Source organism: Coregonus clupeaformis, chromosome 34, assembly GCF_020615455.1.
Source record: "Coregonus clupeaformis isolate EN_2021a chromosome 34, ASM2061545v1, whole genome shotgun sequence".
Lineage (NCBI taxonomy): Eukaryota > Metazoa > Chordata > Actinopteri > Salmoniformes > Salmonidae > Coregonus > Coregonus clupeaformis.
The window spans coordinates 4,111,060-4,135,058 of record NC_059225.1 but is presented as its reverse complement, the minus strand read 5'-3'; the positions used below and the strand labels follow the sequence as shown (position 1 = coordinate 4,135,058).

The window sequence follows — 23,999 nt, the reverse complement described above, 5'->3', positions numbered from 1 at the left end:
GCAGACGCTCTTATCCAGAGTGACTTACATGAGCAATTAGGGTTAAGTGCCTTGCTCAAGGGCACATCGACAGATTTTTCACCAAGTCGGCTCGGGGATTAGAACCAGCGACCTTTCGGTTACTGGCACAACGCTCTTAACCACTAAGCTACCTGCCACCCAAATCTAGGGTTGCTAGAGACGTGACTCAGTCGTTCGTTCTTTTTGTCATGTATCTATGGACGCGACCCAGTCGTTCGTTCTAAATGTTCCATTGCCATACTGGCTGGCAACGTTCTTATCCCGTGCTTGCTAGCTAGCCAACTACGGCTAACTTACAGTCACATCAAAAAGTTCCGCCAGAATAACAGAATAACAGCAAAGTAGCTGCATTTGCGTTTGTTTAAGCTGTTTCCTAGTGACATTTATTTGGATACATCCATAGAAATTAGCTAATGAGGCGCGATTTCGCCTGGCATAGAGAATGTGCTCACTTGTCAGGACACTGTTGTTCAGAGGAGCTGGCCAACAACACAGCTACAGTAACACAGTCACTTCAAACTGAAGCTGGAAAGACTGCAAATTAGCTGCGTTTCATTTTACCTTTTTTCAATGGACATTCTTTTTGTGTATATACATAAAAATGATGCCAGCTGATTCATGATTTCGACCGGCTGAGAAACGCTTTCTGTCATTCTGTCTCGTCCCGACTCCCGACACGTTCAATACTATGGGACAGCAGGAGATCGAATTTTGAATATTGAAACAATGTTGCAAATGTCGGAGAGACAGACAGCAAGGTTTATACAAATCTCCACTGTTGAAAACTAAATGTTAGTCTAAAACAAATGTGAGATAATAATAATAATAATATGCCATTTAGCAGACGCTTTTATCCAAAGTGACTTACAGTCATGTGCGCATACATTTTTACGTATGGGTGGTCCCGGGGATCGAACCCACTACCCTGGCATTACAAGCGCCATGCTCTACCAATTGAGCTACAGAGGACCACATAATAGATAATGTCTAGATGCTTTTATAGTGGAGATCAAGTTTATAAAGTGCCTGACTGGGTTGATGAAACAGTGGATTGCGCAGTCAGATTGAACAGTGTAAATAGGCATTTTAACGTCATAGATTTAGCTGGTGATAACTTGTGGAATAGACACAGGCTGGAATGCGGTTTTAACCAATCAGCATTCAAGATTAGACCCACCCGTTGTATAAATTCTAAATAAATCACAGACAGTTTCACCAGCAAAGCACCCCCACACCATCACACCTCCTCCTCTATCTTCTGTATACCACCCCTACCTTCTCACAACACAACTGATTGGCTCAACCGCATTAAGAAGGAAAGAAATTCCACAAATTAACTTTTAACAAGCAACACCTGTTAATTGAAATGCATTCCAGGTGACTACCTCATGAAGCTGGTTGAGAGAATGCCAAGAGTGTGCAAAGCTGTCATTAAGGCAAAGGGTGGCTACTTTGAAGAAACTCAAATATAAAATATATTTGGATTTGTTTAACACTTTTTTGGTTACTACATGATTCCATATGTGTTATTTCATAGTTTTGATGTCTTCACTATTATTCTACAATGTAGAAAATAGTAAAAATAAAGAAACCCTGGAATGAGTAGGTTTGTCCAAACTTGACTGGTACTGTGTGTATGTATGTACAGTGGGGAGAACAAGTATTTGATACACTGCCGATTTTGCAGGTCTTCCTACTTACAAAGCATGTAGAGGTCTGTAATTTTTATCATAGGTACACTTCAACTGTGAGAGACGGAATCTAAAACAAAAATCCAGAAAATCACATTGTATGATTTTTAAGTAATTAATTTGCATTTTATTGCATGACATAAGTATTTGATCACTTACCAACCAGTAAGAATTCCGGCTCTCACAGACCTGTTCGTTTTTCTTTAAGAAGCCCTCCTGTTCTCCACTCATTACCTGTATTAACTGCACCTGTTTGAACTCATTACCTGTATAAAAGACACCTGTCCACACACTCAATCAAACAGACTCCAACCTCTCCACAATGGCCAAGACCAGAGAGTTGTGTAAGGACATCAGGGATAAAATTGTAGACCTGCACAAGGCTGGGATGGGCTACAGGACAATAGGCAAGCAGCTTGGTGAGAAGGCGCAATTATTAGAAAATGGAAGAAGTTCAAGATGACGGTCAATCACCCTCGGTCTGGGGCTCAATGCAAGATCTCACCTCGTGGGGCATCAATGATCATGAGGAAAGTAAGGGATCAGCCCAGAACTACACGGCAGGACCTGGTCAATGACCTGAAGAGAGCTGGGACCACAGTCTCAAAGAAAACCATTAGTAACACATTACGCCTTCATGGATTAAAATCCTGCAGCGCACGCAAGGTCCCCCTACTCAAGCCAGCGCATGTCCAGGCCCGTCTGAAGTTTGCCAATGACCATCTGGATGATCCAGAGGAGGAATGGGAGAAGGTCATGTGGTCTGATGAGACAAAAATTGAGCTTTTTGGTCTAAACTCCACTCGCCGTGTTTGGAGAAAGAAGAAGGATGAGTACAACCCCAAGAGCACCATCCCAACAGTGAAGCATGGAGGTGGAAACATAATTTTCTGCAAAGGGGACAGGACGACTGCACCGTATTGAGGGGAGGATGGATGGGGCCATGTATCGCGAGATCTTGGCCAACAACCTCCTTCCCTCAGTAAGAGCATTGAAGATGGGTCGTGGCTGGGTCTTCCAGCATGACAACGACCCGAAACACACAGCCAGGGCAACTAAGGAGTGGCTCCGTAAGAAGCATCTCAAGGTCCTGGAGTGGCCTAGCCAGTCTCCAGACCTGAACCCAATAGAAAATCTTTGGAGGGAGCTGAAAGTCCGTATTGCCCAGCGACAGCCCCGAAACCTGAAGGATCAGGAGAAGGTCGGTATGGAGGAGTGGGCCAAAATCCCCTGCTGCAGTGTGTGCAAAACTGGTCAAGACCTACAGGAAACGTATGATCTCTGTAATTGCAAACAACGGTTTCTGTACCAAATATTAAGTTCTGCTTTTCTGATGTATCAAATACTTATGTCATACAATAAAATGCAAATTAATTACTTAAAAATCATACAATGTGATTTTCTGGATTTTTATTTTAGATTCCGTCTCTCACAGTTGAAGTGTACCTATGATAAAAATGACAGACCTCTACATGCTTTGTAAGTAGGAAAACCTGCAAAATCGGCAGTGTATCAAATACTTGTTCTCCCCACTGTATGTATATGTGTGTGTGTGTGTATATATATATATATATATATATATATATATATATTTTTTTTACTTCAATGACAACTTTCTCGCGCAACTCAGGAGAGGCGGTGCACTCTGGTAGTTGTTTCAGCACAGAAGGGTGGAGCAGGGGCCGTTGTGACACGGTGGGAGACAGAGAAAGTAGCCAACCTACTCGCACAAGTTAGACAAACTTGTCGCTGCGATAGGTTATCTACCTTCTCATCTGGTAGTGTCTGTCTTTGATTGCATCATGTCGATGTCAAGAAGCTAGCTACACTAGCCAGCTAAGTTGGCCAGCTTGCTAGCTAAAGTAGCTAGGCTAGTTGAGGCTATTTTGCTGCACTCAAATCAAATCAAATTGTATTTGCCACATGCGCCGAATACAACAGGTGTAGACATTACAGTGAAATGCTTACTTACAAGCGCTTAACCAACAATGCATTTTTTAAAGATATATATTTTTTAAAGTGTTAAGTAAAAAAAATTAAAGCAAATAACTAAAGAGCAGCAGTAAAATAACAGTAGGGAGGCTATATACAAGGGGGTACCGGTGCAGAGTCAATGTGCGGGGGCACCGGCTAGTCGAGGTAATTGAGGTAATATGTACATGTGGGTAGAGTTAAAGTGACTATGCATAAATAATAAACAGAGTAGCAGCAGCGTAAAAGAGGGGGGTGGGGGTGGGGGGGGGCAGTGCAAATAGTCCGGGTAGCAATGATTTGCTGTTCAGGAGTCTTATGGCTTGGGGGTAGAATCTGTTGAGAAGCCTTTTGGACCTAGACTTGGCGCTCCGGTACCGCTTGCCATGCGGTAGCAGAGAGAACAGTCTATGACTAGAGTGGCTGGAGTTTTTGACAATTTTGAGGGCCTTCCTCTGACACCGCCTGGTATAGAGGTCCTGGATGTCAGGAAGCTTGGCCCCAGTGATGTACTGAGCCGTACACACTACCCTCTGTAGTGCCTTGCGGTCGGAGGCCGAGCAGTTGCCTTACCAGGTGGTGATGCAACCAGTCAGGATGCTCTCGATGGTGCAGCTGTATAACTTTTTGAGGATCTGAGGACCCATGCCAAATCTTTTCAGTCTCCTGAGGGGGAATAGGCTTTGTCGTGCCCTCTTCACGACTGTTTTGGTGTGTTTGGACCATAATAGTTTGTTGGTGATGTGGACACCAAGGAACTTGAAGCTCTCAACCTGTTCCACTACAGCCCCGTCGATGAAAATGGGGGCGTACTCAGTCCTCTTTTTCTTCCTGTAGTCCACAATCATCTCTTTTGTCTTGATCACGTTGAGGGAGAGGTTGTTATCCTGGCACCACACGGCCAGGTCTCTGACCTCCTCCCTATAGGCTGTCTCATCGTTGTCGGTGATCAGGCCTACCACTGTTGTGTCGTCAGCAAACTTAATGATGGTGTTGGAGTCGTGCCTGGCCATGCAGTCATGGGTGAACAGGAGGGGACTGAGCATGCACCCCTGAGGGGCCCCCGTGTTGAGGATCAGCGTGGCAGATGTGTTGTTACCTACCCTTACAACCTGGGGGCGGCCCGTCAGGAAGTCCAGGATCCAGTTGCAGAGGGAGGTGTTTAGTCCCAGGATGCTTAGCTTAGTGATGAGCTTTGAGGGCACTATGGTGTTGAACGCTGAGCTGTAGTTTATGAACAGCATTCTCACGTAGGTGTTCCTCTTGTCCAGGTGGGAAAGGGCAGTGTGGAGTGCAATAGAGATTGCATCATCTGTGGATCTGTTGGGGCGGTATGCACATTGGAGTGGGTCTAGGGTTTCTGGGATAATGGTGTTGATGTGAGACATGACCAGCCTTTCAAAGCACTTCATGGCTACAGACGTCAGTGCTATGGGTCGGTAGTCACTTAGGCAGGTTATCTTAGTGTCCTTCGGCACAGGGACTATGGTGGTCTGCTTGAAACATGTTGGTATTACAGACTCAGTCAGGGACATGTTGAAAATGTCAGTGAAGACACTTGCCAGTTGGTCAGCACATGCTCGGCGTACACGTCCTGGTAATCCGTCTGGCCCTGCGGCCTTGTGAATGTTGACCTGCTTAAAAGTCTTATTCACATCGGCTACGGAGAGCGTGATCACATAGTCATCCGGAACAGCTGGTGCTCTCAGCATGCTTCAGTGTTGCTTGCCTCGAAGCGAGCATAGAAGTGATTTAGCTCGTCTGGTAGGCTTGTGTCACTGGGCTGCTCGCGGCTGTGCTTCCTTTTGTAGTCTGTAATAGTTTTCAAGCCCTGCCACATCCGACAAGTGTCAAAGCGGGTGTAGTACGATTACATCTTAGTCCAGTATTGACTCTTTGCCTGTTTGATGGTTCGTCAGAGGGCATAGCGGGTCCCCGACCTTGTCTACAACAACTCTATTCATATTAAACAACAGCCTACCTGTTGGATGATCATTGTAGCCTACTCCTTCTCATTTAGCCGATTTAATTATGTTATTGTAATTCTCTCACTTCACTTGCTACGCATGGAACCTCTGACTGTAGCGCCGCTGTGATTGACCGACAATAACAAGCTAAACGCATGAAAAGTGTGTAGGCTACCGGGTCTTTTTTATGTGGCGCACTCATAAAAACGGTCATAAAACTGTTTTATAAAAATGTCGAATGTCATGGTCAGTCCTTGTATGTAGCAATGTCATATTTTAGACAAAGCCTTTTCATTAAAATAGACCTATATATATATATACACATATACACAGTTGAAGTCGGAAGTTTACATACACTTAGGTTGGAGTCATTAAAACTCGTTTTTCAACCATTCCACAAATTTCTTGTTAACAAACTATAGTTTTGGCAAGTCGGTTAGGACATCTACGTTGTGCATGACACAAGTAATTTTTACAACAATTGTTTACAGACAGATTATTTCACTTATAATTAACTGTATCACAATTCCAGTGGGTCAGACGTTTACATACACTAAGTTGACTTTGCCTTTAAACAGCTTGGAAAATTCCAGAAAATGATGTCATGACTTTAGAAGCTTCTGATAGGCTAATTGACATCAAACTCAGTGCCTCTTTGCTTGACATCATGGGAAAATCAAAATAAATCAGCCAAAACCTCAGAAAAACATTTTAGACCTCCACAAGTCTGGTTCATCCTTGGGAGCAATTTCCAAACGCCTGAAGGTACAAACAATAGTATGCAAGTATAAACACCATGGGATCACGCAGCCATCATACCGCTCAGAAAGGAGATGCGTTCTGTCTCCTAGAGATTAACGTACTTTGGTGCGAAAAAGTGCAAAGCAATCCCAGAACAACAGCAAAGTACTTTGTGAAGATGCTGGAGGAAACGGGTACAAAAGTATCTATATCCACAGTAAAACTAGTGCTATATCGACATAACCTGAATGGCCGCTCAGCAAGGAAGAAGCCACTGCTCCAAAACCGCCATAAAAAAAGCCAGACTATGGTTTGCAACTGCACATGGGGACAAAGATCTTACTTTTTGGAGAAATGTCCTCTGGTCTGATGAAACAAAAATAGAACTGTTTGGCCATAATGACCATCGTTATGTTTGGAGGAAAAAGGGGGATGCTTTCAAGCTGAAGAACACCATCCCAACCGTGAAGCACGGGGGTGGCAGCATCATGCGTGGTTGCTTTGGTGCAGGAGGGACTGGTGCACTTCACAAAATGAATGGCATCATGAGGAAGGAAAATGATGTGGATATATTGAAGCAACATCTCAAGACATCAGTCAGGAAGTTAAAGCTTGGTCGCAAATGGGTCTTTCGAATGGACAATGACCCCAAGACTTCCAAAGTTGTGGCAAAATGGCTTAAGGACAACAAAGTCAAGGTATTGGAGTGGCCATCACAAAGCCCTGACCTCAAGCCTATAGAACATTTGTGGGCAGAAAAAAGCATGTGCGAGCTAGGAGGCATACAAACCTGACTCAGTTACACCAGCTCTGTCAGGAGGAATGGGCCAAAATTCACCTAACTTATTGTGGGAAGCTTGTGGAAGGCTACCCGAAACGTTTGACCCAAGTTAAGCAATTTAAAGGCAATGCTACCAAATACTACTTGAGTGTATGTAAACTTCTGTCCCACTGGGAATGTGATGAAATAAATAAAAGCTGAAAGAAATCATTCTCTCTACTATTATTCTGACATTTCACATTCTTAAAATAACTGACCTAAGACAGGGAATTTTTACTAGGATTAAATGTCAGGAATTGTGAAAAACTAAGTTTTTAAATGTATTTGGCTAATGTGTACGTAAATTCCGACTTCAACTATATATATATATACAGTGATGGGGAAAAAAGTATTTGATCCCCTGCTGATTTTGTACGTTTTCCCACTGACAAAGACATGATCAGTCTATACAGTGGGGAAAAAAAGTATTTAGTCAGCCACCAATTGTGCAAGTTCTCCCACTTAAAAAGATGAGAGAGGCCTGTAATTTTCATCATAAGTACACGTCAACTATGACAGACAAATGGACAATTTTTTTCTCCAGAAAATCACATTGTAGGATTTTTTTAATGAATTTATTTGCAAATTATGGTGGAAAATAAGTATTTGGTCACCTACAAACAAGCAAGATTTCTGGCTCTCACAGACCTGTAACTTCTTCTTTAAGAGGCTCCTCTGTCCTCCACTCATTACCTGTATTAATGGCACCTGTTTGAACTTGTTATCAGTATAAAATACACCTGTCCACAACCTCAAACTGTCACACTCCAAACTCCACTATGGCCAAGACCAAAGAGCTGTCAAAGGACACCAGAAACAAAATTGTAGACCTGCACCAGGCTGGGAAGACTGAATCTGCAATAGGTAAGCAGCTTGGTTTGAAGAAATCAACTGTGGGAGCAATTATTAGGAAATGGAAGACATACAAGACCACTGATAATCTCCCTCGATCTGGGGCTCCACGCTAGATCTCACCCCGTGGGGTCAAAATGATCACAAGAACGGTGAGCAAAAATCCCAAAACCACACGGGGGGACCTAGTGAATGACCTGCAGAGAGCTGGGACCAAAGTAACAAAGCCTACCATCAGTAACACACTACGCCGCCAGGGACTCAAATCCTGCAGTGCCAGACGTGTCCCCCTGCTTAAGCCAGTACATGTCCAGGCCCGTCTGAAGTTTGCTAGAGTGCATTTGGATGATCCAGAAGAGGATTGGGAGAATGTCATATGGTCAGATGAAACCAAAATAGAAAGAATGCTGAGTTGCATCCAAAGAACACCATACCTACTGTGAAGCATGGGGGTGGAAACATCATGCTTTGGGGCTGTTTTTCTGCAAAGGGACCAGGACGACTGATCCGTGTAAAGGAAAGAATGAATGGGGCCATGTATCGTGAGATTTTGAGTGAAAACCTCCTTCCATCAGCAAGGGCATTGAAGATGAAACGTGGCTGGGTCTTTCAGCATGACAATGATCCCAAACACACCGCCCGGGCAACGAAGGAGTGGCTTCGTAAGAAGCATTTCAATGTCCTGGAGTGGCCTAGCCAGTCTCCAGATCTCAACCCCATAGAAAATCTTTGGAGGGAGTTGAAAGTCTGTGTTGCCCAGCGACAGCCCCAAAACATCACTGCTCTAGAGGAGATCTGCATAGAGGAATGGGCCAAAATACCAGCAACAGTGTGTGAAAACCTTGTGAAGACTTACAGAAAACGTTTGACCTGTGTCATTGCCAACAAAGGGTATATAACAAAGTATTGAGAAACTTTTGTTATTGACCAAATACTTATTTTCCACCATAATTTGCAAATAAATTCATTAAAAATCCTACAATGTTATTTTCTGGATTTTTTGGTCAATTGGTGGCTGACTAAATACTTTTTTGGTGGCTGACTAAATACTTTTTTCCCCCACTGTATGTGTATATATGAATAAATATAAACTTGTTTGGATATTCAAATAACTGGGCCCATCCCTATCCGAGATGTATTTCCTTTTCATTTTCCTCGCTGTTGAATTTTCAATACCGCAAAAGTTGTTTTGCTACAGTTTAATAGCACTCGATTTGACAGACCGCAGTGGCTGGCGTTCATTGATCTCGGACAATAAACTATGTATGAATGATAGCGACCCTGTCTCTGCAGTCGAATACACTTATATTTTTCCCAGTTCAATCATTGAAATGCTTTTTAGTGTGCTCTCAGGATGTCTTACTTTATCTTGTTGTTAACAGCTCCACTTCTCTTTCTCTCTCTTTCTTTCTTTCTCTCGCTTTTTCTCTCTCTCTCTCTTTCGCTCTTTTGCTGTCTCTGTCTCTCTCGTTCTGTATATGTGTGTGCCTGCCTGTGTGTCTACTCCAGGGTTCCCTGACAGACTATCTGAAAGGGAACGCGATCAGCTGGACTGAGCTGTGTCACATCGCTGAGACCATGGCCTGCGGGCTGGCCTACCTGCATGAGGACGTGCCTCGCTACAAAGGAGAGGGACCCAAACCGGCCATCGCTCACAGGTAAGAGCACACGAGGACAGCACTGCTGTGTGTGAGAGACAAAGAGAGGCATTCGATTTGGGACCTGGTTCGAGCAGTGTTTCTGTTTTCTCGATGACCTATCTGGTAAGTTAAGATAAGGTAATCCTATACCTTAGCAATGATTATGCTGAATTTTTGTTCTCTCTGCGGGCACCTGTGTCGTCATTCTGCAATCCGGAGGCATCTATCCCTGAGGGAGTCTGTTCTTTTAACAGCACTCAAACCTCTGGACTGCAATTTTATTTGATTGCAGGAAATGAAATTGTTTACAGTTTATGCCATTGGGAAAACACTTCAATTCAGTTATGATTAAACTGTGTCATACATCTAGACATAACCTTTCTCTGTTGGCAGCAGGTCTTTCTTCTTTATTCGTGTGTAGTTCAGGATAAGACCTATCTTGACGAAAGGGCAAACTGATCCCAAATCAGTTGTGGGGCCAACTAAATTATATATGGTCCTTTTCAGACCTGGGACAACAGGGAAGGAAACTCTCAGGCCAATCACTGATGTTAATTGATCTGGTAGAAAAGAAAACCGGCCTCCCGAGTGGCGCAGCGGTCTGCATCGCAGTGCTTGAGGCGTCACTACAGACCCGGGTTCGATCCCAGGCTGTGTCACAGCCGGCCGTGACCGGGAGACCCATGAGGCGGCGCACAATTGGCCCAGGGTCATCCAGATTGTATTGTTTCCTCCGACACATTGGTGCGGCTGGCTCCTGGGTTAAGCGAGCAGTGTGTCAAGAAGCAGTGCGGCTTGGCGGGGTCATGTTTCGGAGGACACATGGCTCTCGACCTTTGCCTCTCCCGAGTCCGTACGGGAGTTGCAGCAATGGGAAAAGTCTGTAACTACTAATTGGATATCATGAAATTGGGGAGTAAAAGGGGTAAAAAAACAAACAAAAAACACGGTCTGGTTCAGTACGCAGAAAACGTTTTGAAATGGGGGAGGTACTACCTGAACTTGTCCAATAAGAAAACGCGTTTCTGTTTTCTGCCGCAAATATTTTTGCTACGTTGTGCCGTGTAGTTCAATAGCCATGCTGACGTGTAGTTAAATAGCCCTGCTGCCGTGTAGTTCTATAACCCTGCTGCCGTGTAGTTCTATAACCCTTCTGCCGTGTAGTTCAGTAGCCCTGCTGCCGAATAGTTCAGTAGCCCTGCTGCCGATTAGTTCGGTAGCCCTGCTGCCGTGTAGTTAAATAGCCCTGCTGCCGTGTAGTTAAATAGCCCTGCTGCCGTGTAGTTAAATAGCCCTGCTGCCGTGTAGTTAAATAGCCCTGCTGCTGTGTAGTTCATTAGCCCTGCTGCCGTGTAGTTCATTAGCCCTGCTGCCGTGTAGTTCAATAGCCCTGCTGCCGTGTAGTTCAATAGCCCTGCTGCCGTGTAGTTCAATAGCCCTGCTGCCGTGTAGTTAAATAGCCCTGCTGCCGTGTAGTTAAATAGCCCTGCTGCCGTGTAGTTCAGTAGCCCTGCTGCCGTGTAGTTCAATAGCCCTGCTGCCGTGTAGTTCAGTAGCCCTGCTGCCGTGTAGTTCAATAGCCCTGCTGCCGTGTAGTTCAATAGCCCTGCTGCCGTGTAGTTCAATAGCCCTGCTGCCGTGTAGTTCATTAGCCCTGCTGCCGTGTAGTTAAATAGCCCTGATGCCGTGTAGTTCAATAGCCCTGATGCCGTGTAGTTCAGTAGCCCTGCTGCCGTGTAGTTCAGTAGCCCTGCTGCCGTGTAGTTCAGTAGCCCTGCTGCCGATTAGTTCAGTAGCCCTGCTGCCGATTAGTTCAGTAGCCCTGCTGCCGTGTAGTTCATTAGCCCTGCTGCCGTGTAGTTCAGTAGCCCTGCTGCCGTGTAGTTCATTAGCCCTGCTGCCGTGTAGTTCAATAGCCCTGCTGCCGTGTAGTTCATTAGCCCTGCTGCCGTGTAGTTCAGTAGCCCTGCTGCCGTGTAGTTCAGTAGCCCTGATGCTGTGTAGTTCAGTAGCCCTGCTGCCGTGTAGTTCATTAGCCCTGCTGCTGGTGTAGTTCATTAGCCCTGCTGCTGGTGTAGTTCAGTAGCCCTGCTGCCGCGTAGTTCAGTAGCCCTGCTGCCATGTAGTTCAGTAGCCCTGCTACACACCATCACTGAACCCCCATCCTCTCTTCCTTCTCCCCTCCAGGGACTTCAAGAGTAAGAACGTGATGCTGCGGACGGACCTGACGGCCATCATCGGAGACTTTGGGCTGGCGGTGCGGTTTGAGCCGGGCAAGCCCCCAGGGGACACTCACGGCCAGGTGAGTGGGTCACCATCAGTCCGTCCCAAATGGCGCCCCATTCCCCATAGAGTTGACTACTTTTGACCAGTGAACAAGAATCAGGGACCTATTTCAGACAAGTAAATCGATCATACTAACTGTGAACAAAGAACATCATGGAGACACTGCTTTAAAGCTAGCTCATGTACTCACATGACAAGGAAAATGAAGTGTGTGAGTGCATGTGCATCCGCTTGTGTGTGTAGGGGACCTTGTCTGACAGCGTTTTGTCCATCCAGGTGGGTACCAGGCGCTACATGGCGCCGGAGGTCCTGGAAGGGGCCATTAACTTCCAGCGGGATGCCTTCCTCAGGATAGACATGTACTCCATGGGCCTGGTGCTGTGGGAGCTGGTGTCACGCTGCAAGGCGGCCGATGGTGAGTCACACACTAACACACACACACACACACACACAGGATCATACTTGCCGATTTATCGTCAATCATACCACATTGGAATCAGGCTGAGAACTTTTAATGCAGTGTAATTGACAAATGAGAACACAAGAATGTTGATAGCTTGTGGGTAACAACATAGCATAGCCTATTGGGGTTCCATGCTAAGACGTTGCTATTGTGTTGTATGGTCAGGCCCAGTGGATGAGTACATGCTGCCGTTTGAGGAGGAGATCGGCCAGCACCCGTCCCTGGAGGACTTACAGGACGTGGTGGTCCACAAAAAGATGAGGCCGGTCTTCAAGGACTGCTGGCTCAAACACGCTGTGAGTATGCCAGCTCTGTCTCCAACTAAGAAAGCCGTAGGTCAATACTGGGATGTCCTTACAGCAGTACAGTTTGATTCACATTTCCCACAATATGTCACCCAGGCGTGACTTCAACGCATAAACATGTTTAGTTAAGTGCTGAGATGTTCATGTCCTAACTGATGTGTCTCCCAGGGCCTGGAGTCAATGTGTGAGACTATAGAGGAGTGCTGGGACCATGACGCGGAGGCGCGCCTTTCGGCCGGCTGCGTGGAGGAGCGCATCTCGCAGATCCGCCGGCTGACCAGCCCCCCTACCTCAGACTGCCTGGTCTCAATGGTGACCTCTGTCACCAACGTGGACTTGCCACCCAAAGAGTCCAGTATCTGAGTCCCAACCTCACCCTACCAACACCCACCCACCCAACGCAGAGCGACAACAAGCAAGCAAACAAAACAGCCTTTTCTTCTTCTTCAGCCTCAGCGGATCTCAGAAAAGAAAAAAAAACACATGAATGCAGCTGCTGTTTTATCCGGACATTTTTTAAAAAACATTTATTATTATTGTTATTTTCTTTCCAATCGGATCAATATTACTTCTTCTCTTCTGTGTTTTTATCAAGAGAGGACAAGAAAGAAAAAATAAAAAGTGAAATTCAAAAGTGCATTCAGGTGCCGACTTATGAATGCTGACATGGCGCAGGTACCTCAACCGTTTTCAGCTCTCAGCCGTTTCTTTGGGTTTAGTTTGTTCCTCTTTCTGTCTTCTGGTCAGGATTGCCTGTGACAAAACCAACCAACTAAGCAACCATCTACCATGTTGGACAATACAACAATGCTGCAAAAACCTTGTAGGAACATTAAGACTTACACACAACTAACCTTCCTCAAGGGATTTATGTTTTCAGAAAACCTCTCCTTTCCGACAGTGTGCTATACAAACCTTCGGAACTAACGGGTGTCTCTAGAACACAGGGAAAAGTGGAAGGCAACTGGACTTATTTCTTTTTGGTTTTTGCTATGTTCATACTGGTGACTCTGAATGGGGTTGACTAAAGCATATTAATGAGTGGATGTTGAAAAGTTCAAAAGAAAAAATGGCTTTCTTCCCACATCATCTGGATAGTGCATTTTGTTTGGTACGGAGCTACTTCTCAGGTAACCAGTCTCAAGGGGTCAGGAGATTATGATTTAAGGTGATATCGCAATGCGTCCCGTAAAGTAGGGCGAGAGCCACAACCACCGCCTTTGATGGGTAGGGCGGGGAAAACTTTGGTGGGAGGGGCTTTTCTGACATGGTTCAAACCTTTTTAGCTGAGATCAAAACGGTCTAAACATGGACGGTGCCCAAACAACTACAAAAACACTAAACTATGAAAACCACAATAGGTGCAAGACCATGGTGAAGATATGTATGCATTTCGGGTGTGAGAATGAATGCGTGTTGTGTGTTTGCGTGTGACTATTTTTGCTGTGAGAGTGTATGAGTGCATAGTGGAGAGGGAGGAGATTAAGACCATGGAAAAAAAGGTTCAGCAGGAAATAGCTGAAGATGAGTTAAATGTTTCCCTTTTATTTTGTATTGTCTTTTTGTTCTGTTATTTCTTATCTTTTATTTCAGTGAGTGTATTGGACATTGGCAGCTAAGGCCCTAGACTCTATCCACAGAGGTCCATCTTAGGGCTCAGCAAAAGCCTATATCCTTCACTAGTGTCGGGAGGGAGGGAGGGCGGAGTACAGTTGAAGCGTCACTGCCTGGTCCCGTCATTATTTACCTCTTTCTCACAGGGACCAAACTTTGAGTTTTGACCGGGTAGGTCCTGCATTGTAGAAAGGTTTTCGACAGGGCACCAAGCGTAACAACCTATTTAAACTTCACTTCATTCAGATTGGTTACACGTTCTCGATCATTAGAAGATCAAAATAACAAAAAATAACAAACAATGAACCTTTTTTTTGTCTTAAAAGTCACACGCAAGAAACCACATTTCCCTATGTCGTAATGTAACAGTGAATGTCCACAATGCTGCTGTTTCAGCTCAAAGATGAATATATTTCTGTGTGTTCCTTTTTTTTCAGTGCATTACACACACATACAAATCTCAGTAGATTTAACTAAACGTGCATACAAGAGCAAAAGTATGTTGGTAGAGATGACAAGGCTTCCGATGTGAAAGAGAAGAACACAAACAATAAAATCTAGTAGATATAGAACATAAACGAAAACACTAAAAAATATATATATTGTTCATGAACCACAGACCACCTCAAACCAGAAATACCTCAGATTTTTCTATGTGTATGAGTTCTGTTCTATATTTTGTTAGTTGTGTTGACTTGTAGTAGGTATGAGTTTATTTGGCTTTTATGATTAGGGAATTTTGGAAGATACAATGTCCAAAATCTTTTAAAGAAGTGCTACCGTGTCATGTTGTATAAATGAAAGAACATCTTGTAAATGGCTGTATACAGTTGTAGAATTCTACCTATATACAGTATGACGCCTGAGCATTATTCATAATTTGTGCAGGCTTTTTCCTCAACTCATCTTTTCCTCTCCGTTACCTAAAAGGACATTGAACCTGTATTTGGTTTTTCCTCCCAAAAAACAAATATCCATCCACCACCGTGTCTGACCAGTAATATTTTTGCATACCCTACGATATACACTACATGGCCAAAAGTATGTGGACACATGCTCGTCAAACATCTCATTCCAAAATCATGGGCATTAATATGGATTGGTCCCCCCTTTGCTGCTATAACAGCCTCCACTCTTCTGGGAAGGCTTTCCACTAGATGTTGGAACATTGATGCGGGGACTTGCTTCCATTCAGCCACAAGCGTTAGTGAGGTCGGGCACTGATGTTGGTCGATTAGACCTGGCTCGCATTCGGCGTTCCAATTCATCCCAAAGGTGTTCGATGGGGTTGAGGTCAGGGCTCTTTGCAGGCCAGTCAAGTTCTTCCACACCGATCTCGATAAACCATTTCTGTATGGACCTCGCGTTGTGCATGGGGGCATTGTCATGCTGAAACAGGAAAGGACCTTCCCCAAACTGTTGCCACAAAGTTGGAAGCACAGAATCGTCTAGAATGTGTGCTGTAGCGTTAAGAATTCCCTTCAGTGGAACTAAGCGGCCTGAACCATGAAAAACAGCCCCAGACCATTATTCCTCCTTCACCAAACTTTATAGTTGGCGCTATGCATTGGAGCAGGTAGCGTTCTCCTGGCATCCGCCAAACCCAGATTTGTCAGTCAGACTGCCAGATGGTGAAGCGTGATTCATCACTTCAAAAAACGCATTTCCACTGCTCCAGAGTCCAATGACGCCGAGCTTAACTCCACTCCAGCCGACACTTGGCATTTCTCGCATGGTGATCTTAGGCTTGTGTGCGGCTGCTCGGCCATGGAAACCCATTTCATGATGCTCCCGACGACAGTTATTGTGCTGACGTTGCTTCCAGAGGCAGTTTGGAACTTGGTAGTGAGTGTTGCAACCATGGACAGACGATTTTTACATGCTACGCGCTTCAGCACTCGGCGGTCCCGTTCTGTGAACTTGTGTGGCCTACCACTTCACGGTTGAGCCGTTGTTGCTCTGAGATGTTTCCACTTCACATTAGCAGGGCAGAAATTTGATGAACTGACTTGTTGGGAAGGTGGCATCCTATGACGGTGACACGTTGAAAGTCACTGAGCTCTTCAGTAAGGCTATTCTACTGCCAGTGTTTGTCTATGGAGAGTACATGGCTGTGCGCTCGATTTTCTATACCTGTCAGCAACGGATGCTGCTGAAATAGCCGAATTCACTAATTTGAAGGGGTGTCCACATACTTTTGTATTTATAGTGTATCTTGGGTTTGTCATTGCTTTTAAAATGTATTTAATGACTTATCCCATTCCGTGATAAAAAAGAAAGCGTTTATACGGAAAATACTAAATGAATACCAAGAGATTATAGGTTATTGTCCCCGGATTCTCCTTTCACATTGACTGACGAGGCACTGCAGCGGCCTCAGCTTCTTAAAAACCCTACACCCTACAGAGGAGAGTTATTGTTATAAGTTATTGTTCGCTCTGCCATGCGTTTTTAAGGTTCTAGATCTGTCAGCAGCGTTCCACATGTGTAAGTGGAACCATGTGCGCAGAGGGATTCAGAGGGTTTTAGTTATACCCATGGAGAAGCGAGAGCATGGAGAGCCTCATAACTACAATCTCTTGTCATCATGAAACCCCAGTGTTTGACGTGGGCCCGCGGATCGCTGCGATCGGGTTGCTTGGAGTAAGTGAAACCATAGCTAGCTTTATTTAAGCTTTTGTGGTTAGGAAACTTGAACAAGTATTTCGGTCTGTAAAGACACTACTTTTCAAGGAGCCCCTCTTTCCCTGTGTTAGAGGGCAAGAAAACAGCAAGTCCTTATTCTGACAAGGAAGCACACTCATTCAGCTCTTTGTAGTTTCTCTGGATTGACTTCCCACCATTTTATCAGTAACCAGGACAGAGGTATTATTGGTTTGACTTCGATGCCTTGTTAGCAAATCAAGGTTATGTTTGTCAAATGATCAGGTTAGTGTTTGATGTAGAAGTATTTTTTACTGTACTTCTGCTATAAATGTAACGGGATCAAGAAATTGCCAGTTTGGATGTAAAATGTAGCAAGCAATATCTACAGCAATAGTTCTACATATTCTTTCTGACCTCATAAGTACTGTAATAGGCCCTTGAACTAGCGACCAACCTCAACGTCTTGTTGAAAATGTGCTTTGTTGTTGTCAAGACGAAGGTTGGTTTATCGATCCCAAGTCATTGTCTTGGTCATAGTGCTCGTTGAGTTATGATAGGCCTTCACCTTTTATTCAGTCAGACCTTTAAACATGTAGCCAAATCCCTTGCACCTAAGTCTGCAAGAGGGAACCAAAGTCTTTCTGTTTTTCTATTTTTTGGGGGGTAATTCTCTCACTCAGCCTGGTCTCATTGACTAGATGTGACATAGTAAATGTAAATCCGGGACACTCAAATCAGTATGATATGTTACGTTTGGTATGGTTACATACCAAACATCATACTAAATGGATGTCTCGGTTTTATGTACCGAATAATACGAAATGCTCTGAGACCAGGTTGTCTCACTTTGCTGTTAACATTTGTAACAGTGGAGACAAAACCTTTATCTGCCAGTTTGACCCTTTGACTTTGATGATTTGAGAAGCTAGAGAAAGTAATCTGACGTTTTGGCCTTTATTTCACCTGCTATGACCTTTTTACCACCTTTTTCAGGAGTTAAGTGGATGCTTTTGATGAGGGAGAGCCAGTGCAGGGGGTAAGGTCTGAAAAGTGAGTTGTTAGAATTCAAAATTTAAATCTCAAAGGTTTCTTTCCAAATAGTGGTCTCGATGCACTTCTTTCTATTTTGTTGGTCAGTGTTATGATGAGTTCTACAATACCAATCTGAGGTTTTAAAGTTTTAGCCACGATGGGAAAGGCAAGTGTTACTCTAGTCTTTCATCATTGTCTGGATTTTTACTCTGGTGCCATTTTAAGGATTCTACCGTCTCTCTAGTTGAGTCTTTCATCTGAGAGCTTAGGGCCAGGATGAGATGGAATGGGAGCTGGATTTAACATAGGTCTTTCCAAAAGAATATTTGAGCTTTAGTGCATTGGACCAGAGGAGGCTGGTGGGAGGAGCTATAGGAGGATTGGCTCATTGGAATGGAATAAATGGAACGGAGCCTCAAACGCGTTGTTTCAATGTGTTTGTGTTTGGTGCCATTCCATTCCAGCCATTACAATGAGCCTGTCCTCCTATATCTCCTCCCACCAGCCTCCTATGCATTGGACATAGGGTCAAATCTGTGATCTATTCTTACCAATACTCACATTGTGGTTCATGATGACAAAGGTGAAGTTTTGGAATATAAACAGCATGAAATATCAGCAACATTGCTATCCGGGAGTGTCGGACGGAAATTCTGAGGTGTTCTGATGTTGTGCCTTTATTTTCCTCATGGTCGTTGCTGAAGCTACTGCTGCGGTGCCCCTGTTTGTTTATTTCTTATTAGTACCTGACAAAGAAATGCTATATATATATATATATATATATATATATATATATATATATATATATATACTCTAATATAAAACTCTTAAAGTGACCAGCTGTAATTCTGGATGCAGTCTTAGATCCAGGTTGTTCAGGAACCAATTACCTCAGACCTCACGTGAAACAGTGTTGTTAGCTGGATAGTCGTCGACACTACAGAATAATGGTGTACACTTTCGTCATGACAACAGGTTACCTCGTTTGTACTAGTGTAACATGTATCATGCACCCCTTGACAATGTGAAAACCCTTGTCCCTTCTCAGCATCTCACCTCTTTTTATTTTTCAACAGCAAAGAAATTGTATTGTATGGAAAACCGTTTTCAAGTGCTTCGTCTGCTACTTTCCCCAACTGAAATTGTTAGTGTATAGCGGTTTAACAGCTCACTCTGTCATCAGGCAGAACTGAAACAAAATGGTTCTGGTGATTGCTACTGACTGAGGATTTTTTCAGACTGTTAAAACATTCAGTTGGCTGAGATTTCATTCTAGCCCTGTCTAGCTCGCAAAAAAAGCCCCCATAACAACACTAATTACCATTGTACCCTAAGATTTGGTTATCAATCCCACTTGGATTCTTCTTATTTTTACTTTACCCAACTCTCTATGAGCATCTCTAACTGTTATTACTTTGTGTATTTACTATGCGCAGACAGTGGCTCAGGCCATGTGAACATTACCTCATGTTTTCCCAGAGATCAGTGTTCAGGTCTTGTGTCAATCAGCAGCAGCGAGCTGTGAGCCCGGCCAATTGACTTATCCTCTTAAAGTATTAAGACCTTTCCCAGCGGCGGAGAACTATTGATTCTGCCAATTGCTAAAAACGTCCACAACTTCTTTTTAGCCTCTGGGTTAGAATAGCTTGCTACTCTATGCTTTAAAAAGCCATTATTCCATACAGTGCCAGTTTCTTTCGCTCCTTTAAAAAGAGGTGGGATTTGCTGTTGGTAGACAATGTCAATGGTGAATGTTCGTTTTTTCCTCCTAAGAGCTTGCCAGTGGCTCCTTGCATTGTTTGGAAGTGTTCAACCAAACAAAACCGAAAAACAATTCCACTGCAAGGACTAATTCACAATGTCTTTCTTCCAAGACCCACCAAAACAAGGGTGCAGGATTCGGCAAACGGGTCAAGGGGGAGGGGGGGTTCTTTCTTGTTTTGTCAAGGGGTCTTATTTAAAAGTGTTGTTTCTATACCAGGATACGTGAAATGTAAATGTTGTAGGTTATGTTTCACTATTGTAGCTAAATTGTAGAACAGAGATGGCTTGTACTACTGATTTTAACATAAATATAGTAAAATTATCTGTATAAGACTAAATGTATACAGAGAGTTGAGCTTGTTGCTGTAACCCCTCTTTTGGATTGAATAATATGTTTAAAAGTTTTATATATATATATATATATATGTATGTATGTATGTATGTGTGTGTGTGTGTGTGTGTATATATGTGTGTGTGTGTATGTATATATATATATATATATATATATATATATATATATATATATATATATATATATATATATATATATATAAATATATATAAACACACACACACACATACAGTGGGGGAAAAAAGTATTTAGTCAGCCACCAATTGTGCAAGTTCTCCCACTTAAAAAGATGAGAGAGGCCTGTAATTTTCATCATAGGTACACGTCAACTATGACAGACAAAATGAGATTTTTTTTCTCCAGAAAATCACATTGTAGGATTTTTAATGAATTTATTTGCAAATTATGGTGGAAAATAAGTATTTGGTCAATAACAAAAGTTTCTCAATACTTTGTTATATACCCTTTGTTGGCAAACGTTTTCTGTAAGTCTTCACAAGGCTTTCACACACTGTTGCTGGTATTTTGGCCCATTCCTCCATGCAGATCTCCTCTAGAGCAGTGATGTTTTGGGGCTGTCGCTGGGCAACACGGACTTTCAACTCCCTCCAAAGATTTTCTATGGGGTTGAGATCTGGAGACTGGCTAGGCCACTCCAGGACCTTGAAATGCTTCTTACGAAGCCAATCCTTCGTTGCCCGGGCGGTGTGTTTGGGATCATTGTCATGCTGAAAGACCCAGCCACATTTCATCTTCAATGCCCTTGCTGATGGAAGGAGGTTTTCACTCAAAATCTCACGATACATGGCCCCATTCATTCTTTCCTTTACACGGATCAGTCGTCCTGGTCCCTTTGCAGAAAAACAGCCCCAAAGCATGATGTTTCCACCCCCATGCTTCACAGTAGGTATGGTGTTCTTTGGATGCAACTCAGCATTCTTTGTCCTCCAAACACGACGAGTTGAGTTTTTACCAAAAAGTTCTATTTTGGTTTCATCTGACCATATGACATTCTCCCAATCCTCTTCTGGATCATCCAAATGCACTCTAGCAAACTTCAGACGGGCCTGGACATGTACTGGCTTAAGCAGGGGGGACACGTCTAGCACTGCAGGATTTGAGTCCCTGGCGGCATAGTGTGTTACTGATGGTAGGCTTTGTTACTTTGGTCCCAGCTCTCTGCAGGTCATTCACTAGGTCCCCCGTGTGGTTCTGGGATTTTTGCTCACCGTTCTTGTGATCATTTTGACCCCACGGGGTGAGATCTTGCGTGGAGCCCCAGATCGAGGGAGAGTATCAGTGGTCTTGTATGTCTTCCATTTCCTAATAATTGCTCCCACAGTTGATTTCTTCAAACCAAGCCGCTTACCTATTGCAGATTCAGTCTTCCCAGCCTGGTGCAGGTCTACAATTTTGTTTCTGGTGTCCTTTGACAGCTCTTTGGTCTTGGCCATAGTGGAGTTTGGAGTGTGACTGTTTGAGGTTGTGGACAGGTGTCTTTTATACTGATAACAAGTTCAAACAGGTGCCATTAATACAGGTAACGAGTGGAGGACAGAGGAGCCTCTTAAAGAAGTTACAGGTCTGTGAGAGCCAGAAATCTTGCTTGTTTGTAGGTGACCAAATACTTATTTTCCACCATAATTAGCAAATAAATTCATAAAAAATCCTACAATGTGTTTTTCTGGAAAAAATATTCTCAATTTGTCTGTCATAGTTGACGTGTACCTATGATGAAAATGACAGGCCTCTCTCATCTTTTTAAGTGGGAGAACTTGCACAATTGGTGGCTGACTAAATACTTTTTTCCCCCACTGTATATGTGTATATATATGTATATGTGTATATATGTATATATATATGTATATGTGTGTATATATATATATATGTGTGTGTGTGTGTGTGTGTGTGTGTGTGTGAAATGGCCAGAAAAAAATCCAACATCCATTGTTATGCCGTAACGACGAGGACTTTTTTTGAATGATCATTGTAACATAGTTTTTTAATTTGCAGTGGTTCATTGTTCCTTTTTACTGTGGTAATTTTAGAACTCAGTATCCAGAGTTTGAAATAGATTTGCCTTGTTGAGGTGTGGCTGTTTCGACTCTGCACTTGGTGCCAGAATAAACCAGTATGAATGTAGTATTTGTCCAGTGTGAAACAACTACACCCTGACTGTTAGAGAAAAAATACTAGAAAGGATTATTTCATTTTGATCTTTTTGTATATGAAAGTAAACAATAAAATACTGTTAAAGCATTTGATTGCCGCGTCTACGTTCTTTATGTGCCTACATTGTCCATGACGACAGTTGTTATTTTACATATGTTGTGGTTTGGCAGACCCAGTTATCCAGAGCAACTTCCTGTAGTGAGTGTATACATTTTCATACTTTTTTTCTTACTGGTCCCCCGTGGGAATGGAACCCACAACCCTGGTGTTGCAAGCGCCATGCTCGACCAACCAAGCTACACCGACCTTGTTAATCAGAATTATATGTATGTTTATTTACAGTATGTGTGTTCATGCGTTTTCTAGTGTGCTAGTATGTTGATCACCGCAGCATAATAAAAAATATAACGTTTTTATGTGATAATGTTGAGTGTATTCTGTGTAGGCACAGTGGCCTTGAATGGAGCTGACTGAATGTTGCTTCTCTGGAATGCTATGTTGCTTCAACTGTGAAATGCTCCACCTGCAGTGAACAAACACGTACAGCAGTGGGCTAAATGCCTCTACTACTCATACTTACACAAGATTACTGCACATCTGAACTCACCAAGGCTCCTCAGTCCTACAGAAACATACAGCACAGCAGAACTAGAGTGATTCATTTGTAATTCTTTACATTTTTGTTCATGCTTGAGGTGTAGCCTGTTCATCTATTTGTGCTAACTGTAGTATGTGAGAACATGGGCTCGCATAGCCAGACATTGTAATCGGATGGGCTATTTTTACAGGCTTCTGTGAAGTCTTCTGTTAGGAAAAAATACTGAACAAAAATATAAACCCAACATGCAACAACAAGATTTTACTGCGTTACAGTTCATATAAGGAAATCAGTCAATTGAAATAAATTAATTCAGCCCTAATCTATGAATTTCATATGACTGGGAATACAGATATGCATCTGTTGGTCACAGATACCTTTAAAAAAATGTTAGGGATGTAGATCAGAAAACCAGTCACTACCTGGTGTGACCACCATTTGCCTCATGCAGCGCGATACGTCTCCTTCGCATAGAGTTGATCAGGATGTTGATTGTGGCCTGTGGAATGTTGTCCCACTCTTCTTCAAAGGCTGTGCCAAGTTGATGGATATTGGCGGGAACTGGAACACTGTTGTACACGTCGATCCAGAGCATCCAAAACATGCTCAATGGGTGACATGTCTGGTGAGTATGCAGGCCATGGAAGAGCTGGGACATTTTCCGCTTCCAGGAATTGTGTACAGATCCTTGCGACATGGAACCGTGCATTATGATGGCGGCAGATGAATGGCACGACAATATAATAATAATATGCCATTTAGCAGAAGCTTTTATCCAAAGCGACTTACAGTCATGCGCGCATACATTTTTACATATGGGTGGTCCCGGGGATCGAACCCACTACCCTGGCGTTACAAGCGCCATGCTCTACCAATTGAGCTACAGAGGATGGGCCTCGGGATCTCGTCACGGTATCTCTGTGCATTCAAATTGCCATGGATAAAATGCAATTGGTTCGTTGTCCGTAGCTTATGCCTGCCCAAACCATAACCCCACCATCACCATGGGGCACTCTTCACAACGTTGACATCAGCTAAAAGCTCCTCCACACGTCGCCATACAC

The 23,999-nt window shown here is 43.5% G+C and overlaps 1 protein-coding gene across 1 annotated transcript in view; it reads left to right on the top strand.

Moving 5' to 3' along the window:
• The window catches only part of LOC121549654 (activin receptor type-2B), a 61,475-nt gene extending 46,011 nt beyond the window's left edge, over positions 1 to 15,464 (top strand). The window contains exons 7-11 of the mRNA XM_041861443.2: positions 9,573 to 9,721; positions 11,891 to 12,005; positions 12,266 to 12,404; positions 12,618 to 12,748; positions 12,926 to 15,464. Coding sequence (XP_041717377.1) covers positions 9,573 to 9,721; positions 11,891 to 12,005; positions 12,266 to 12,404; positions 12,618 to 12,748; positions 12,926 to 13,120 — 729 coding nt within the window. The 3' untranslated portion in view covers positions 13,121 to 15,464. The remainder of the gene's footprint in view (positions 1 to 9,572; positions 9,722 to 11,890; positions 12,006 to 12,265; positions 12,405 to 12,617; positions 12,749 to 12,925) is intronic.
• Positions 15,465 to 23,999: the final 8,535 nt, after the last annotated feature.